The 21,343-nt window shown below is 35.5% G+C and overlaps 1 protein-coding gene across 2 annotated transcripts in view; it reads right to left on the bottom strand.

Moving 5' to 3' along the window:
• Positions 1 to 21,343, bottom strand: part of LRP6 (LDL receptor related protein 6) — a 171,342-nt gene that overhangs the window by 95,743 nt on the left and 54,256 nt on the right. Inside the window, exon 3 of one of the 2 annotated variants that reach the window (XM_006733076.3) lies at positions 13,859 to 14,056. In XM_006733076.3, the coding sequence (XP_006733139.2) occupies positions 13,859 to 14,056 (198 nt within the window). Of the gene's footprint in view, positions 1 to 13,858; positions 14,057 to 21,343 lie in introns of those variants that run through there. The other variant, XM_081821238.1, reaches the window with a different exon arrangement.

The raw sequence follows: 21,343 nt of genomic DNA on the forward strand, positions 1-21,343 counted from the left end.
ATTTGTATGGCTTTTTGACAAATGCATTGGTGTTCTCAAAAGGAACTCAGAAAGTGTGGAAGTTTAAGGACAAATCCATTATCACTGGAAGAGCAGCTAAAAAGATCATGCGTTGCTGATGACTAATTGAAAGCACCATTTTCATAAAGAATAGCATACAATTATTCTTCTATAATAAATAATATCATCTGATCCACATTTACTGACACCTCATAAGTACTAGGTACTGTGGTCTGCTACATGCTCTTATCAAAAGCAAAAATCAAAACACTGATGACTGAAGGAAGACTGTTTAAGGGATAGAGAGTTTATTCTTTCCCTGGGTACTCTAAGGTCTACCCTTATCTTAACTTCCAAAAGATTTCTATCTCGAATAACATTAACTTAATCGTTTGTAGAATTACCTCTACCGTATTATGCCCCAATTTTAAACAGAGACCACCAAAGGAAAGTTAATTAAATTTACACACAAATAAATTAATTAAAATAACATAAAATAAAAAGTTAATTAAAATAACATACACACAAAAACTGCATTTTTAAAATACATTACATCCCTTAGTGACTACATGTGAAAATTTTTTTCCTCAAATTTAATCTGATGAAAACATTTTCTTGCAAAGAACTCCTAAGTTTCCACCTTTCCAACGTGTGCTGGTAATTCATTTTCCTTTATCTGCTGAGAAGCTTCAAGAAACTTGTTTTTTACCTTTTTTTTTTTTTTTATAAAATAAGGCTGATACAGAAAAAACTACTGTAACCTTCACCCAGACACCCTGTAACCTTCACCCAAATCAGGAAAGAAATTTGCTAACCACCTCAGAAAACTCTTCACGACCCTTCTTTCTCCTCAAAAGTAACCACTATTCTGACTTTACAGTAATCACTTCCTTACTTTTTAGTTTTATTAGCTGAGTGTGCATCCACAGAAAAGTTTAGATTGGTGACCTATTGTTTTTCATTTCCTATGTCTCTTAAGTCTCAAGGCTTTATTTTTTTAGGGCAGCTTTAGGCTCACAGCAAAATTGAAGAGAATGTACAGAAAATTTTCTTTTAAAGAAAAAAAAATATTTTATTTAGTTGACAGAGAGAGAGAGATAGCGAGAGCAAGAACATAAGCGAGGGGGTGGGAGAGGAAGAAGCAGGCTTCCCGCCGAGCAGGGAGCCCGATGTGGGACTCGATCCCAAGACCCTGGGATCATGGCCTGAGCCAAAGGCAGACGCTTAATGACTGAGCCACCCAGGTGCCCCAGAAAATTTTCCATATACCTCCTACCCCCATACACAGTCTTCTCCATCATCAACATCCCCCACCAGAGTGGTACTTTTGTTACACTTGATGAAACCACACTGACCCATCATAATCACCCAAGGTCCATAGTTTACATTAGGGTTCAGTCTTGGATGTTGTCCATTCTAGATTTGTACAAATGGATGACATGTATCCATCATTATAGTATGATACAGAATTATTTTCACTTCCCTAAAAACCCTGTGCTCAGCCCATTCATCCTTCCTCAACCCTCTTTTTTCAGTCTCTTTTAATCTACAGGTTCCATCATCATTCTTTACAGTTTATCTGTTGAAGAACCTGGGATGTATTTGATCTCTGTGTCCATATCCACTGATGCAAACTCATACAGCAGTTGAATATGTTTCTCTGTCCTCTGTTTCTCCTGCAAATTCCAAGTTCGATCAGACTCATGTTGAACTGATACTTTTGGCAAAATGAAAGATGATGCACTTTTCTTCCAACAGGAGGCAAATAATGTCTATTCTTTTTCTGGCTGTGATGTTAGCAGCCATTGATGTTTACCGCCTAGATTCAATAGTTCACTGGAAGTTATAAAATGCTGATATTCTAATTATATCATTTATTTTTCACATATTAGTGGGAACAGCTTTCCCATATCTACTGTTTTGTTAGCTACTGGTAGATTCACGTAGGAAAGGGAAAATAAATTGCTTCTTTTCCTGTATTACCAAATTAGGAGTAATGATGAATTGGTTCCCTATCATCCTCTCAAACTGACCACTTCCTTTCTACAGTATCATCATGAACTCAAGGATTTAAACATACTTGATGAGTTGCTTTCCATTCTTGAACCAAGAAAGGCTTCTGAAGTTATTTCTCCAGGCTTATTAAAATAACCCTAGAGTCTGTAACAGATTCTTTGCTATCTGGTATGACATATGTTCTAGCTCACCTTGTACATTTCTTGCCATAGACACAGAATCAACAATTCCACCTGAAAGATATGATTTCTTTTAAGGTGGAACAGTTTTCCAAGATTATAAAATGGGTGCTTTTATTCCCCCTATTCCTCTTCAGTGGTCATAGTTAGGAAATAAACATATTTGTGTGTATTTATCCATGTAACATAAAATACCTAATGAGCTCATGCCAGTACTTCCAAGTAAAACTCAGAATTATCAGTTTTCCTTACTTAACCTCTAGAGTATTACATTTATTTCTTTTCACATTGAAAATCCTGCATATGCAAGGGCAATAGAATACACCCAATGATTACTCACTTAATCCAACATTAAACAGTCTCAAAAAAAAAAAAAACCTCAGACTGAGTATTAATATCAATACACTAATATAGTTACTACGAAGAGTTTTACAAAAATTTTGTACGTACCCTCTCTTCTCCCTCCAGTTTTTTATAGTGGTACTTTACCTTATCTAAAAATAATTGTTACATACTATACCTTCTCAATTTGAATCCTCCTTTAGTTTTCATACCACAAGTAATTATAATTTAATGTTCTTCATCAAATCTTTTTTGATATCTCACTCATCATTTTGGTGGTTTAAAGCTCAGACACTACCACATTTTCAGGAATGATTCAGGGAAATAGTATTTCTTGACTTCCTGCGTGTTGGTAAGAGTGGCAGACTAGGAGAGAGTCAGTTGTGATGTATTTTTTTTAAAAACCTGCCTCACATTTTTTTCACTCTTGAGTATCTTTAAAATACTACTCCATTTAATTCTGACGTGAAGTGAAACTGTGGGAAAGTCTGATGCTAATTCAATTTTCTTTTCCTTTTAAGTAATTTATTTTAGAGGCCGAAAGAGTACTCTTTTTCTCTACAGAATAATTTTACTAGAATATGTCTTGGTGTTGTTTGTTTTGACTATTATTCTCAGGTACACAGTGTTTTCTTTTTTTTTTCTTTTTTTTTTTTTAAGATTTACTTATTTATTTGAGAGAGAGAGAGAGAGAGATAGCACACACAAGCAGGGAAAGGAGCGGAGGGAGAGGAAGACAATCTCAAGTGGACACCCCACTCAGCGTGGAGTCCACCGCAGGGCTCGATCCCACAATCCTGAGATTATGACCGGAGCCGAAATCAATAGTCAGGTGCTTACCCAGCTGAGCCACCCAGGTGCCCCCATAGTGTTTTCTTTCAAACTGAACTTTCAAATCTTGTTTTAAGCAACTTTTCCTGAATTATAGTTTTTCTTATGTATTCTATTCCCTTGCTTTGGTTATCTTCCTAAGAGGGTCTTTTATCTGTGTTGTTTCTTCTTTGACCATCTTCAATACTAGTCACTTCCTCTCCCACCCTTTTTACAAATTTTTCTTCCTTTTCTTCCTTTTCAACTCCTAAAGATCTTTTCTGTTTATTCACTCTTATGTCCCTTCCAGTTTAACTATCTTTTCTCAAATAATTTTTCTTCTTTTATTTAGAATTCTTAGTTCTGTCATCTCATTTCTGAGCTTTTTTTTTTTTAAAGTAGGCTCCACGCCCAGCATAGAGGCTCGAATACGGGGCTTGATCTCACAATTGTGAGATCAAGACCTGAGCCGTGATCAAGAGTCGGACACTCAACTGACTGAGCCACCCAAGCATCCCTCATTTCTGAACTTTCTAATTTTAATTTGTTTGGTTTTTGACATGGGATATTGGTGTCTCAATTACTGATAGTGCATTTTTAAATGGAGGTTTGATCTGTTCTGTGGGCATATCCTTCTGGAGAGTTTTCTGTGTAAGGACATTAGTCTGTTCCTCATTCTTTTGCTTTATAATAGTAATTTTTTCTTCAGGTTTATTGAGGTATAACTGACATAAAATTGAAAGATGTTTAAAATGTACATAGTGATGATGTAACACACATATAAATTGTAAAAGGATCCATTCTAGTTAATCATCACATCTCAAGCATTTTTGGTTTTTCTTTTTATCAGGGAGGAGGAAACACTTAAGTTCTATTCTCTTAGCAAATTTCAATTATACAGTACAGTGTTATCAACTATAAGTACAATGTTACATATTAAATCCTCAGACCTTATTCATCTTATATCTTAAAGTGTATACCCTTTTACAAAAGCTCTTCCTATTTACTCTACCCCTCAACCCCTGGCAACCACTTTTCTTCTCCTTGTTTTTAGGAGTTTAACTTAAAAAAAAAAAAAAAAAGATTCCACATATATCTGATACCATGTAGTATTTGTCTTTATCTGGCTCGTTTCACTAAACCTAATGTCCTCAAGGTCCACCCATGTTATCACAAACAGCAGGATGTCCTTCCTTCTCATGGCTGAATGATATATACATTGCATTGAATATATACATACCACACATCTTCTTTGTCTATTCATCCATTGACAGACATAAATGTTTCCATGTACTGGGTATTATAAATAATGCTGCTATGAACATGGGAGTGCAGACATCTCCTCAAGATCCTATTTTGATTTACTTTGGATATATACCCAAAAGTGGAATTACTGGATCACATGGTAGTAATATTTTTAATTTTTTGAGGAGCCTCCATACTGTTTTCCAATCTGGCTACACCTATATACAATCCCATCAACAGTGCAAAAGGGTTCCCTTTCCTCGACATCCTTGCCAATACTTATCTTAACTTTTTGATGACAAAAATTCTAAGAAATGTGAGGTGATAACTCACTGTGGTTTTAATCTGCATTTCTCTGATAATTAGTGATGTTGAGCACCTTTTCCTGTAGCTGACAGCCATGTGCAAATCCTCCTTGGAAAAATTAAACTAAATTCCTCTGTCCATTTTTTAATGAGATTTTTTACTATCAGGCTGTATGAGTTCTTTATATATTTTAGATATTAGCAACTTTTTCAAACATATAATTTACAAATATTTTATCCCATTCTGAATGCTGCCTTTTCATTTTGTTGATGGTTTCCTTTATCGTGCAGCTTTTTAGTTTGATGTAGTCCAACTTTATTTTTGCTTTTATTGCCTTGTATTGACAAATCCAAAAAATCAACACCAGTAATGATGTCAAGGAGCTTACCCTATGTTTTCTTCTAAGAGTTTTATGGTTTCACTTCTAAATTTAAGTCTTTAACCCATTCTGAGTTGATTTTTGTGTATGGTATAAGATACAGGTCTAGTTTTATTCTTTTGTGCATCTGCCCGATTTTGCCAACATCATTTATGGAAGAGACTATCCTTTCATTATTGTACATTCTTGGCTCCTGTCATAAATTAATTGTTCATATATGTACTGGTTTATTTCTGGGTTCTCTAATCTGTCCCACTGATCTATGTGTCTGTTTTTATGCCAATACCATACTGTTTTCATTACTGTAGCTTTGTAATGTAGTTTGAAATTAGGAAGTATGATGCCTCTAAGCTGTGTTCTTCCTGCTCAAAATTGCATTGGCTATTAGGGGGCTTTTGTGGTTCCATACAAATTTTAGGATTGTTTATTCTATTTCTGTGAAAAACTTGACAGGAATTTGTTAAGAACTGCAATTAATCTGTAGCTGGCTTTGGGTACTATGGAGATTTTAACAAATTAATTCTTCCAACCATGAGCACGGATTATCTTTCCATCTATCTGTGTCTTCAAATTTCTTTCATCAGTGCCTTATAGTATTCAGGGTACAAGTCTTTCACTTCCTTGGTTAAATCTATTACCGTGTGCTATATACATATATTTTTTGATGCTATAGTAAATACAACTGTTTTCTTAGTTTCTCTTTCTGATAGTCTGTTACTATTGTATAGAAATGCAATTAATTTTTGTATATTGATTTTGTATCATATACCTCTACTGAATTTATTAATTTTAATAGTTTTGTGGTTTTATAATTATCTATATATAACATCATATAACATAACATGTAACTGCAAATACAGACAGTTTTACTTAATCCTTTCATTTATGGATGCTGTTTTATTTCTTTTTCCTGCCTGAGTGCACTAAGACCGTCAGTACTAAGCTGAATAACAGCAAGAGTGAGTGAGCATCCTTATCTAGTTTGGATCTTAGAAAAAAAAGCTTTCAGCTTCTCACTTTTGAGTATAGTATTAGCTGTGAGTCTGTCATATATAGTTTTTATTATGTTAAGGTACGTTACCTCTATACTCATTTTGTTGAGACTTTTAACATGAATGAATACTGAATTTTGTCAATGGAATATACGCCACTTGATCATGGTGTATGATCCTTTTAATGTACTACTGAATTTGGTTTGCTAGTATTTGTTAAGGATTTATGCATCTATATTCATTAGGAAGACTGGCCTGTAATTTTTTCTTTTTTTTAAAAAATTTTTTACTGTTATGTTAATCACCATACATTACATCATTAGTTTTTGATGTAGTGTTCCATGATTCATTGTTTGTGTATAACACCCAGTGCTCCATGCAGAACGTGCCCTCCTTAATACCCATCACCAGGCTAACCCATCCTCCCACGCCCCTCCCCTCTAGAACCCCCAGTTTGTTCCTCAGAGTCCACTGTCTCTCACGGTTTGTCTCCCCCTCCAATTCCCCCCCTTCATTCTTCCCCTCTTGCTATCTTCTTTTTTTTTTAAATATATATTGTATTATTTGTTTCAGAGGTACAGATCTGTGATTCAACAGTCTTGCACGATTCACAGTGCTCACCATAGCACATACGCTCCCCAATGTCTATCACGCAGCCACCCCATCCCTCCCACCCCCTACCATGCCAGCAACCCTCAGTTTGTTTCCTGAGCTTAAGAATTCCTCATACCAGTGAGGTCATATGAAACATGTTGTAATTTTTCTTTCTTATAGGTTCCTTCTCTGGTTTTGCTATCAGGGTAATATAATAGCCTCATAAAATGAGTAAGAGGTCCCCCCTCTTCTGTTTTGTGTAAGATTTTAAGAAGGATGGGTATTAATTCTTCTTCAAGTGTTTGGTAGAGTTCACCAGTGAAACAGTCTGGTCCTAGACTTTTGTTTGTTGAAGATTTTTGATTACTAATTCAATCTCCTTACAAGTAATTGGTCCATTCAGATTTTTTTTTTAAAGATTTTATTTATTTATTTGACAGAGAGAGACACAACAAGAGAAGGAACACAAGCAGGGGGAGTGGGAGAGGGAGAAGCAGGCTTCCCGCAGAGCAGGGAGCCCTATGCAGGACTCGATCCCAGGACTCTGGGATCATGACCTGAGCCGAAGGCAGATGCTTAACGACTGAGCCACCCAGGCACCCCTCCATTCAGATTTTCTGTTTCTTCATGATTAAGTCTTGATAGGCTGTATGTTTCTAGGAATTTATTCATTTCTTCTAGGTTGTTTGATTTGTTGGTGTATACTTGTTCATAGTAGTAGTCTCTTCTGATCCTTTGTATTTGTGTGGTATCAGCTGTAATGTCTTCTCTTTCACTTCTGATTTTATTTGTCTTTTTTTCTTGTTAAGTCTAGCTAAAGGTTTGTCTATTTTGTTCCACTCTTCAAAAAGACCTCTTGATCAGACAGATGTTTTCTATTGTCTTTATAGTCTCTATTTCATGAATTTCCACTCTGATTCTTTGGTATTTCCTTCCTTCTGGCAACTCTGGGCTTAGTTTCTTCTTCTTTATCTAGTTCTTTGCGGTATAAATTTAGGTTGTTTTAGATACTTTGTTTCTTAATGTAGTCATTTATTGCTAGGAACTTCCCTCTTAGAACTGCTTTTGTTGTATCCTATATGTTTTGGAATATTACATTCCCATTTTCATTTGTCTCAGACATTTCTTTATTTCCCTTTTGATTTCTTCCTTGACCCACAGATTGTTCAGGAAGATCTTGTTTAATCACCATATATTTCTAAATTTTCCGATTTTCTTTTTTTTAAATTAAGGAATAATATATATTATGTTTGTTTCAGGTGTACAATATAAGCATTTGATATTTGTATATATTTTAAAATGATCACTACAATAAGTCTAGTTAACATCCATCACCATACGTAGTATTTTTCTTATAAGGAGAACATTTAACATTTACTCTTAATAACTTTCAAGTATGCAGTATAGTATTAGTAACTATAGTTGCCATGCTGTACATTACATACCCTGGACTTATTTATTTTATAATTAAAGTCTGGACCTTTTTCTTTTGACTCCTTTCATCCATCCTTTGACCATGCCCCACTCCCTGCCTCTGGCAACCACCAATCTGTTCTCTGTATCTATGAGCTTGGTGGTTTTTTGTTTTGTTTTCTTTTGTTTTTTTCAGATTCTACATACAAATGAGTTCAGTATTTGTCTTTCTCTAACTTCTTTCACTTAGCATAATGCCCTCAAGGTCCATCCATGTTCTTTCAGATGGTAAGATTTCATTCTTTCTTATTCCTGAATAATATTCTTTTTTGGAATTCAAATATTTTCTTCATCCATTCATCCATCAAAGGACACAGGTTGTTTCCATATCTTGGCTATTATAAATAATGCTGCAAAGAACATGGGGATGCATATATATTTTTAAGTTAGTGTTTCTGTTTTCTTCAGATAAATACCCGGAAGTGGAATTGCTAGATCACATGGTAGTTCTTTTTTTTTTTTTTTTTTCCCCTTTTGAGGAACCTCCATACTGTTTTCCACAGTGGCTGTGCCAGTTTGCATTCCCACCAACAGGGCACAAGAGTTCCCTTTTCTCCACATCCCTGCCAACACTTATTTCTTGTCTTTTTCATACCAGCCATTCTAACAGGTATGAGGTGATAATTTCCCACTTTTCTTCATGTAACAGATTTCTACTTTCATACCACTGTGGTCAGAAAAAACACCTGATATAATTTCAACCTTCTTAAATTTATTAAGACTTGTTTGTGGACTAACATATGACCTATATTGGAGAATGTTTCATATGCACTTGAGAAAAATGTGTATTCTGGTACTACTGGATGGAGTGTTTTTAAATGTCCCTTAAGTCCACCTGGCCTAGCAGGTAATTTAAGGCCAATGTTTCCTTATTGATTTTCTGCCTAGGTGATCTACTTGTTGTTTAAAGCGGGATATTGAAGCCCCCTACTATTGTTGCATTGCTTTCTATTTCTCTCTTCAAATCTGTTAATATTGACTTTACGTCATTTAGGCACTGTGACGTTGAGTGTATGAATATTTACAAAGTTATATCTTCTTATTGGACTATCCCCATTATCATTATGTAATAAACCTTCTTTGTCTCTTGTTACAGTCTGTGGCTTAAAGTCTATTCTGTGTGATAGCAGTATAGCTACCCCTGCTTCCTTTTGGTTTCCATTCACATGTACTATCTTTTCATCCCCTCACTTTCAGAGTGTGTGTTCTCTTAAAGTGGTCTTGTGTTTTTACCCATTCAGCCACTCAACATGTTTTCATTAAAGAATTTAGTCCGGGGGCGCCTGGGTGGCTCAGTCATTAAGCGTCTGCCTTCGGCTCAGGTCATGATCCCAGAGTCCTGGGATCGAGCCCCACATCGGGCTCCCTGCTCGGCGGGAAGCCTACTTCTCCCTCTCCCACTCCCCCTGCTTGTGTTCCCTCTCTCGCTGTGTCTCTCTGTGTCAAATAAATAAATAAAAGAATTTAGTCCATTTCTATATAGTTATTGATAGGTATAGACCTAATACTGTCATTTAGTTCATTGTTTTCTGGCTGTTTTGTATTCTATTTGTTCCTTTGTTCTTCTCTTGCTCTCTTTGTGATTTGAATTTCTGTAGTAGTATGCTTAGATTCCTATTAATCTTTTCCATATATACTGATTTTTTGCTTTTGGTTATTACCAGGAGGCTTACATAAGACATTGATCCCAGCAGGGTTCAGTGCAGAGGAAACAATCAGAAACACCCATGTCCCAATATTCTCCTGTAGGAAATCTATTTCCCTGAAAGAAGCCTGAGGTCAGGCTTCTAATTTAGCAGACATCCAGGGGCTGACGGCAACCCTCCCAGGAGACCAGGGAAGTCTGCAGATACCACCTCCACCTTTTCTCTCTAGCCTAATCCAAATCTCCAGTATCTCCACACAATCAGCTTATACGCACATCTGATGTCCCAGCTTTTACAAATGCCACCCAAAGGAAGGGTCCTGGATCACCTGTCTCTGAAAGCCAATGGGGCTTGCATTCATAATTTGCACAGGACTGTAGCAATAAAGTAGTTCTTAAAAATGGTAAAATAGCAACCTCTTCAGTGGCTATATACCTGGGTCCAGTGCAGAGGGAGCAGGCAAAAACGTCCATCTCCAAGTCTCTCCCTGGAAGGCCCCTAACTATATACTTTCCCAGTTACTGCATGGGGGATCCAGCTTCCAATCAACCTACTTCTAGGTGCTGTGATCCTCCCCTCTGGAACACTTGACAAATCTTGGCACACCCTCAACTACTGGGAGCCACTAAGAATAAAGGCAGTTTGGGCAATCACAAAAATTTGAGAGATAACCAAGCACTCAGGCCAGGCTGTTAATAAGGTTCATCTCCTACAGAATACCATTCCATCAAGACTGGGAAAGGAGATTTTTATCTAATGCATAGAAACCAACAAAAAGAGTCAAGAAAAATGAAGAAACAAAAGAACATGTTCCAAACAAAAGAGCAAGATAAAACTTCAGAAACAGACCTTAATGAAACAAAGATACTTGATAAAGAGTTCAAAATAACAGTCATAAAGATGCTCACCAAGGTGAGCAGAACAATGCATGAACAAAGTGAGAATTTCAATAAAGAGACAGAAGATATAGGAAAGCACCAAAAAAATCAAAGAGGGAAAGAACACAAACCGAACTGAAAAATTCAATAGAGAGGTTCAACAGACTAGATCAAGTAGAAGAAAGTATCAGCAAACTCAAAGACTGGGCAATAGAAGTCATCCAAAGAAGCAGAAAGAAAAAAGAATAAATATGAAGATACCTTAAGGGACTTTTAGGAGACCGTCAAGTAGACCACCACTCACATGATAAGGGTCCCAGAGAAAGAGGATAAAGCGAAAGGGACTGAAAGTTTACTGAAAGAAAATGTCCCAAAACTGCCCTAACCTGGGGAAAGAATTAGACATCCAGATATAACCCATAAACTTTCAAATAAGATGAATCCCCAAAAAACCCATATCAAGACACACTGTAATTCAAATATCAAAAGTTAAAGACAAAAAAGAGTATCTTAAAAGCAACAGGAGAAATAGAACTTGTTTCACACAACTGAATCCCTGTAAGACCATCAGTATATTTTTCAGCAGGAACTTTGGAGGCCAGAAGGGGGGTGGCAAAATATATTCAAAGTGCCAAGGTGGGAGGGTGGCAACTGCCAACCAAGAATACTCTACCCAGCAAAGCTGCCTGAATGGAAAGAGAAATAAAGAATTTGAGACAAGGAAAAGGTGAAGGAGTTAATCACTACTAGATCAGCCTTATAAGAATTGTTAAGGGGACTTCCCCAAGCTGAAACAAAAGCGTGCTAATTACTAACAAGAAAACATGAAATTATAAATCTTACTCATAAAAAGGTAAATATATGGTTAAATTCAGAATACTCTAATTTTGTAATACTGGTGGGTAAATCACTTACAAATCTAGTATGAAGGTTAAAAAATTATAGTAAAAATAACTGTAATGTATTAATGGAGAAACAAGGTGAAAAGATGTAAATTGTGACATCAGAAACATTAAATGTGGGAGGGAGAGTAAAAACTATAAAGCTTAAGATGCAAAGTTGTTATTAGCTTAAAATACTGTTACAAATATAAGATGTTCTTTATAATAACCTTAAATGGGATTTTTACCTTGATACTGCTGTGTGTCTCATGTTTATGGATAATTAGTTTTCCTGAATTTTTAGAAGAAGGTGTTGTTCAAGGTAGTTTTTCCAACTTTACAGAATTCACTCTTCTGTTGTTTTCATGTAATGTTAAACAATATGGTAGTTTCCTTTCTGAGAACTCCCAGCTGTTATCTGAACCTTCGCTTTTCTTCCTCTTTTGATCCTCTAATTTTCCCTGTTCTGCTCAATTTTGATGCTACTATGGTATTCAATTTTGTTTCCCTTCAGTGCAGTACCATGTGCTGGTAGAGATTTCTAGCAGCTTCATTTCAAGAATTCTTTGGAGCCAAATTGTTCTAGCCTGTCTTTACAATGAACACACTGTACTTGGCTGATACTGGAGTGGGCAACCCCCCCCCCGCCACCTCATTTCAGCTGCTGCTCTTAATATAGTCCACCACATTGTCTAGTAAATAGTTGAGGCTATTTTGGAGGTCTCCTGTTTTTAAGTTCTATGAAACGCCCCACTCAACTCTCTCTGCTTACTCTTGCACAAACTGTAATACTAGGGAGGTCTTGTAGCTGTTAGTGGTCTGCTCTTATCTGCTTTTATTTCTGGATGCCTGAGGTTAGTTTTATGGTATGTTTTTGGATTTGCTATCTAGTTTCATTAGTTTTTGTGTGAGTATTCCAAGGAAGTAAAAAAAACAATGATATGGCCAGATTTACTTCCTACCATCCCTCTTAAAGCCAAATTTGAAGTTCAAACAAAGCAATTATGTTTTATATTCATCATATATTTATTACTTCTCTTGACTTATTTCTACTTATTTTTAAACCTTCTTGTTCTTTTCATTCTTTTTTAAAACAAGGCAAAAAAAATACTCCAACTCCATAATTACAAAAACTTTATTTTAATAAATGCTTTAACTCATGATTTTCAATACTTCTAAATGCTTCCTGATTCACAGTTCAGATAATTCACAAATGTTTACACTTGGAAAAAATTCCTTCAACTACCTAAGACTCTAATTCTGCTGAGACCTTAAGAATGTCGAGACCACCAGAAACCAAAATAATCAAACACAAGAACATATATAGACAGTGCCCTTAAAATTCTGAACATGATCTGACTAGAAATTCCATGTTTATGTATTATAACTTTGTCTTCCTTGAATATTGGCGTGTAGCATGCATTCAGATTTTTTCCTAGTCCTGAGGTCAGCAAACTATGGCCCACTGACTTTTCATATGTTTTGTAAATAAAGTTTTACTAAAACACAGCTCTGCCCCTTCCCTTATGTACTATCTGCAGCTGCTTTCACACCTCAATAGCAGAGGTTAAGTAGTTGCAACAGAGATCTTATGACCCACAAAGCCTAAAATATTTACTATCTGGCCCTCTCCTAGTCTAGAGATGTATCAAATGAGCTTCCCTGAGCAGCACCTGGGGGCTCGATGGATAATTCTGAGTATAGTGAATGTTGTGCTAGGTGTCCAGCACATTGCAGGATGTTTAGCATCTCTGGCCCCCCATAAACTAAAGCTAAAATGTCAGCAGCACTCCCACGCCTCATTAACCAAAATTTCCCACACTCTGGGAGAGAGCAGAAATACAATCCCTGTTTAAGAATCACTAAAGAACTAAATTAGCTCAGAGTAAAGAAAAAGAAAATACAGTCTGTAAATTCTAAATCCTACCAAGATAGATGAAAATGTAGTTACCTTCTTTTAAGAGCAAACTAAAAGTCTACTCTTCTTCCTCTTTGACACTCAGCCAAAAATACATTAATTTCTTCTTAATAAAGTTAGGCTTTATAATTTGATTATGATATCAAAACACCATGATGTTTACTTAAAATTTAAAATTAAATTTATGAGGCCAGCTTACCTATTTGTTCCATCCAGATTTGATTTGTGGATGAAATTGAGTTTTGCATCTGCCCAATAAAGCTTCTGTTCCTCATAATCCAAAGTCAGTCCATTTGGCCAGTAAATTTCAGTGTTTATTATAATGAAGCGACTTGAACCATCCATTCCAGCACGTTCTATCTTTGGTACTTCTCCCCAGTCTGTCCAATACATGAACCTAAAAACCATATAAACAAATAAACCCATGATATAAGCAGGTTAACAGCCAAGTATTTTATAATTATCACGATTAGACAAGGAAAGCTCTCTCAGGAACACTAAAACTGAAACCCTTAGAAATTATCAAAATTTTAATAATCTACCTTTTTGTCACCACCATGGTAATAACTGATTTAGGCAAGCATCATCCAGCAAGCAAAAAACTATGTGATCAAAGTTTACTGAGAAAAAGGGTATTTACACTGTCTCAATGTATCTCCCCACAGATTATTTATTAAGGACAAAAGGGAAAATGGTATAAGCACATCATCTAAGTTAACATCATCAATGAGAGAGGGACCAAACTGGTGTCATGTATGTGGTGCACTGGGCAAGAACAAACCATCTTTCATGCAGATTCTCTTACATAGTATTCCTGCCAAAAAATGTATAACCTGAACAAAATTATGAGGAAAGGGAGAAAACCAAATTGAGGAACCTTCTAGAAAACAACTGGTCTTTGAAAATATCAGTGTCACAAAAGTCAAAGGATGGCTGAGAAACAATCTAGATTAGAGAGGAATAAAGAGACATGGCAACTATAAAGTGCATGATTCTGGACTGATCAGTTGAGGGAAATGCTATGAAGACATTATTGGGAAACCTGGCAAATCTGAGGGACTGTCAAATTATATAACAGCTGTGTACTGATGTTAATTTCCTAAATATGATCACAAGTTAGGGTATATAGGATTTCATAGTACCATAATGCTTCTATTCTACAAGTTTAAAATTTTTTTCAAAGTAAAAAAAATGGAAGTCTATTATTAATAGTCTCATACCAGAGGTAAAAACAAAATTTTCCTTGTTAAAGGTAAAACTCCTAGTGTGTTATATTTCATGGAGTAGGTTCCATGAAATATAACTCAGATCAAGACCTGAGCTGAGATCAAGAGTCGGATGCTTAACCAACTGAGCCAACCAGGTGCCCTAAAGACATATTTTTTAAAGGTAATGAGGGTGCTATGAACTAGATATGATGTACTCGGTAAATGTGTTCACACACAATTGGAATTCAAGTAGAAATTTTACTCAAAAAATTGGGTGAAATGGTAATACTAAAATTATTCCACTTGTACAAATATATATTTCATATAAACTGCTTACTCAGTGAAATTATGGGAAGAGAATAGCAGGTAGGGAATAACATACTTCCTAGACACGAGGCATTGTGCTAATGGTTTTACATGTATTATCTCACTTAGGCAGTGTCATGAAATATTATTTGTCCATCACTGTATTTCAGATGAAACAACTCAGTATATTGCTCAAAGTCACAGAGCTAGTAAGTGCAGAAATTCAAACCTACATCCCCAGATTCCAAAGTCAATTCTTATGCCACAGGTCAGAGCCCTGATCTATAAGGAAGAGAAGGCAAAGTGTTCCCTAAAATGAGGATAATGACTGGATACTGTCCAGAATGAGGAGCAGGGGAATGGTTAGATTTATGCAAGATAAAACTATATAAAAAAGCAAGCCAGACAATTTTAGACCATGTTAAAATTTTGGGTTTTTATTCCGAGAGCAACATAAAGACACTTGAAGACTTTTAAGATTGGAGGTGAAATGACTGGCTTTGTGAAGTTTGGGGGAGTAGGGCAGCTGAGGAAGAAGAAACTGGCTACAGTGTAGAAAAAGACTAGAGGAAAACTAAAAAGAATACACAGAGGCTCTCCTCTAAACCAAAGTAAAAATAGGAAAAGATGGTCAAAAAGAAAGTCTCTGAAACATGATCAAAGGATAAACAACAAAATGAGAAGCATTTACTAAAGAAAATGAACTCTCAGGAGGAAATGTGATAATTCAGCCATAAGGTACTCGCACCACCATCCACGCTGCTAGGTTTATGGCACAAAAGCCCTACCCCGAGCAGACATGGCAGACCCTAAAGACTGGCAGCTACATGGCCCTGCAAGAGGATGCTGACTTTATTTGAAGTAATGGAAAAATCTATATGCCCAGGAATGTTGTCAAAAATAAGAGTGCTCTCGGGGCGCCTGGGTGGCTCAGTTGGTTAAGCTGCTGCTTTCGGCTCAGGTCATGATCCCAGGGTCCTGGGATCGAGCCCCATGTCGGGCTCCCTGCTCAGCAGGGAGCCTGCTTCTCCCTCTCCCTCTGCCTGCCTCCCTGCTTACTTATGCTATTTCTCTGTCAAATAAATAAATAAAATCTTTAAAAGATAAATAAAAAAAATAAGTGCTCTCCATGGCAAACAATTAGGGAGGGCTATTATCCCAAGCAATACTGGTCCAAAAAGTGTAAATGTAATGTAGGTAAATTTTAATTTTTTTAACAAATACAAGACTTTACACTAGATACTTCACAAAAGAAGATACATGAATAGCCAAATGGCACATAAAAAGATGTTCAATTTCATCAATCATCAAGGAAATTGGAACTATAGTAACAAAAAATAAAATATAAAATAAATAAAACCACAATAACATACCAACTCCACACTCACTAGAAAGGCTGACATTTAAAAGACTAAAAATACTAAGTGTTGGTGACGAGCAACTGGAACTCTCATACACCACTAGTTTAATCACTTTGGAAAACAGTTTGGCAGTTTCTTATAAAGTTAAATGTACATTTAACTCTATGAAACAGCAATTTCACTTTTAGGTATTTATCCAAGAGAAATAAAAACATATCCACTCAACAACTACACATGCAAATTCACAGAAACTTTATTCATAACAGCTAAAAATTAGAAACAACACAAATATCCATTAATAGGATGATATACAAACTCTGGTATATTTATACAATGGAATACTACTTAGAAATACAAAAAAAAGTAACTATTCTTACATTCAACAAGGATGAATTTTTTAAATTAAGCTGAACAAAAGAAGCCAGACTCAAAAGAGTAGCTACTTCATGACTCTATTATATGAAGTTCTAGATTCAGCAAAACTAATCTATAGTGATAGAAATCAGATCAGTAGTTACTAGGGCAGAAACAGAGGTTGACTTGAAAGGGACTAGGACAGCTTCCTGGAGTGAAGTGATGGAAAATTTGGTGGGGGGGAGTAATGGTAGACAAATACATTTATCAAAACATCAAACTATAAATATAAAAATATGCATATTTCTGCATATAAATTATATCTCAATAAAGTTGCCTAAAACATAAATAAGAAACAAGAGATGATTTTTAAAAGCTAATTCAAAAGTACCTTCTTTTCTGTTCCTAGCTTGCCCAGAGTTACTCCCTCCTAGGTGCTCCTAGAGCATGTTTCACTGTGCTATAGTACTTACCACACTTTGTATATAAATTATGAAGAACTCATATGCACTGAACATCAGCAGTTTGCACACTATCAAGATGGATACAGCAATAAGTGGTGTTGTCTATTCTGTATAATATAATTTAGATAGGTTTCACAACTGTCATTAACCTAAGTAAGCATTAAACTTATAAATAAGAATCCAGTGTCTAGTTTATGGTAAAATAAAAAGTTAACAAAATTATTTAGCTCAACAAGAATTTTAATACTAAAATTATTTACATGCTGCTGCTTATCAAAGCTAATAGATAACCCTCACATTACTTAACAGTAAAAAAATATATCAGGTCATGTTACTTCAAGGATAAAGGCTTCAAATACAAAGAGGGAAACTGAGACATCTGTTAAGATGAGAATCTGATTAAAGTTTAGAATTTTTAAGTGAATTTTGCAGATATTTTCATTTGTTCAAATATTTAAAATGCAAAATAAATTTTATCTATAGTACTAAAATTTCCATGTTATTTGATTAACATTTAAATTAAAAACTCATTACAAATTTAATATAGAAAGGGAATGAGGCACAGGAAGTAGAAAAACACAGAAGTGTTTTATAAATTGCCAAGATATTATTCAATTTTTTAAAATGTACTAAGTACCTATTAGGAGCTAAGCATCATCCTTGACATAATACAAAAATAAGCAAGGCAAAACAATTGCCCCTATGAAAACTGCATCCCAAGTAAGGAGTGATAAATGTAGCATGAGATGTATGAACAGGGTGCTATGAGAGTACAAGGAAGTGATACCCAATCAAGCTAGTAAATGTTAAGAGTTGTCAATAAAAGCTTACCAGAAGAACAATACTTTTATTTAGGCAGTTGCCAAAATGAGAAACAGCATTCCAGGAAGAAGACATAGCATATGCAAAAGACATCAGAAGTCACGACACGTTCAAGAACCAGCAAGAACATCAACAGAGCTGTAGCATACAGTGTATTTGCCATGGGGGACACCAGGCAAAAAAAGAAGTCCCACAGAAGGGACCTATTCTGCTATACAAAGAATTTGAACTGTATAACCTACAGGTGGTGAGAAGGTACTTAAGACTGTAAGCAGAAAAGTAAAATGGTTAAGATTATCCTTTTAGTCACTGGTGAGAACACTGAGGGACTGGCTAGAGGGGGAAGAAATTAGAGAAAGAAAATTAAAGCACAAAACTTCTGGAATATTCCAAGTGAGAACTAATGAAGACAAAAGTTGAAAGATGGATCAGTGTGGGAGAAGAAAGATAAACGAGAGAGAGTAGGATGGCTCTCAAGAGTTGGCAAATGTAAATGAGTCCATGTTGGTGTCATTCAACAAAATATGAAATACAGACAGTTTAGGGGGCAACATGATGACTTCAGATAAGAATGAAATGAGTATCTTCACCTCATTGTTTTTCCTTATATATCCAAAGAACCAGTCGATCGAGTAAAAGAAAAACTAGTGTAAAAACTAAAGGAAAGTAGGATAGAAAAGGTAAATAAAATTAAAAGGATGTTAATAGTCAAAGAAAGTTGGACTACAGTAATAGGGCAAAAGAAACTGCAATAAAAAGCTGCATATGTAACCAAACCAGCCCCAAAGTATAAGAGTCATTAGGAACATAATGGGACAGATACACGGTGAAATTTTACAACCAGTGGAAAAAAAAATTCTAATGAGAGTGAAAAGAAAAGGTATCATGCAAAATTCATACATCCTTCCTCTTCCTGATCCCTGAGCCAGTTCCACCTTATACTGGTTAAGTAAATTGGGCTTTTATGTGAAGAGGAGGTTGGAGATTTCAAGGATATGTTTCCTGATAGAACTACAAAGAAAAAATGAACTGTGACGAAGTCTGCTGTAATTCCACGCTTCCCCTCTACTTGATTATTTGTGTTGGTATCGTATTTTAATAATAAGTGACGATTAATAAGATAGTGAAAGCATTCATTTTAGAGGATTTGTCTTTAAAGAAAATGTACAGTAATCAGATAAAAAACATTCTATTGAGGGACAAGAAAGAACATGGAGATGGCTTTGCTATGACAATATCCATCATAACAGAATTCTACATGTATAAACTGGTTATCCCGGAGAAAATTAGATTGCTAAGAATGATCCTTAAATGCCCAGTCTAGGTGATTAATTTTTAAAAGTTAGTGGGTATAATACAAAGAATATATTTAATTCAGAAATAACATTGGTATACCACTACTAGAAGATAAAGCTTATAAACCTAGGAATAAACAACATACTAAATCAATTTAATTCCCTACTATTATCAAAGAAATCGCTAGCTATATATACTTTGTTAGATTACATTTTGCGGATATCATGTTTTTTACAAAATGAAGGTTTGTGACAACACTGCATCAAGAAAGTCTACTGGAACTGTCTTCCAACAGAATCTGCTCACTTCATTGTCTGTGTGTCACATTTTAGAAATTCTCCCAACATTTCAACTTTCCATCATTATTATATTTGTTATGGTGATCTGTGATCAGTGATTATGACTGGCTCAAAGTTCAAATGATGATTAGCGTTTTTTAGCAAAAAGTATTTTTTAATTAAGGTACATATACAGTTGGTTTAGACATAACACTACTGCACACTTAACAGACTAGAGGATAGTGTAAATATAACTTTATATGCATTGGGAAAAGTTCCCTTGACTCACTTCATTGTGATATTCACTTTATTGCTGTTGTCTGGAACCCCCAATATCTCCAAATTATGCATTTTCCCAAATTGCTGTTATCTACAATCCTCTTTCTGAAGAAATCGTAGGTGATGCATTTTGAGCTCCTCTAAATATAATAATGATGATATATTAACTGTCTGGAATGCCTCTCTCCTCCTTCTATACTCTCATAAATATCCTAATTCTTCAGAAGAGTTCAAATGTCACCACACCTTGGTGAAGCATTTCATGACACCCTCAAGCACACTCTCCTCTGTACATTTCAAATAATACAATATTAGGACTGTTTACACATTTCCCACCCCTTTTTATTCCAGGTCCTTGTTTTATTTATTGTTGTATCTGCTATCCTAAAACAATCTCATATAATGGCAAATGTATTTACAGTCAGCATTCAAATGCTTAGTAATGGTCTGTACTCACCTGCTCTTGGGCCATTCTGTATGTGTGTATTACTACAGAGAGCACTACCTTAAAAAATAAAGGCAGAATTTTATTTTAATGAATACCATTATTCTTCTACTATGCTCCAGTTACAAGCTGTTTGCTATTCCTTGAATGTGCAATGGCATGAGAGTCTGGCACATAGTGTTCCTACTGACTAAAAGCTATTACCCATTCCCATACCTTGTCTCCCTGGAAAACAACTGCTCAGCTAGAAAATGCCAACCTGGAAATAGCCCCCCAAATAAAACTGAGTACTCTCTCCTTTGTTCCCCCACTGTACAGATTTCTATAGCAATACTTGTAAAGCTTTACTGCAACAATATTTCCGTAAATTTAAAACTGGTTTATACCTAATCTATTTTTAGATAGTTAAATTAGTCTATCTATTTAGTAGAGAGTCTACTAATATAACTTGTCTATTCTGTACACGTTTTGCTACTAGGGCACCTCAGAGGGTATACTAGAATATCCCATCACCCAAAGCCAGAAGCTCTACATAGACAGCTTCACTGACTTTTTCTTAATGGTCTGGTAGAGAGAATTTCTTTTTTCAAGATAAAATTACTTCAGTCATGCCTTTAATTACTGTCTGATATATTACAGGAATCTGGAAATTAGTTTTTGAGGAGAATCTTGCCCTTACCCTGAGTATTTCCTCAGTTCACTTCTCAAGCTCATCCTTTTTTTTTTTTTTAATTTTATGTTATGTTAGTCACCATACATTACATCATTAGTTTTTGATGTAGTGTTCCACGATTCATTGTTTGCGTATAACACCCAATGCTCCATTCAATACGTGCCCTCCTTAATACCCATCACCAGGCTAACCCATCCC

Source organism: Leptonychotes weddellii, chromosome 5, assembly GCF_054177405.1.
Source record: "Leptonychotes weddellii isolate Sample4059 chromosome 5, ASM5417740v2, whole genome shotgun sequence".
In the NCBI taxonomy this organism is placed as follows: Eukaryota; Metazoa; Chordata; class Mammalia; order Carnivora; family Phocidae; genus Leptonychotes; species Leptonychotes weddellii.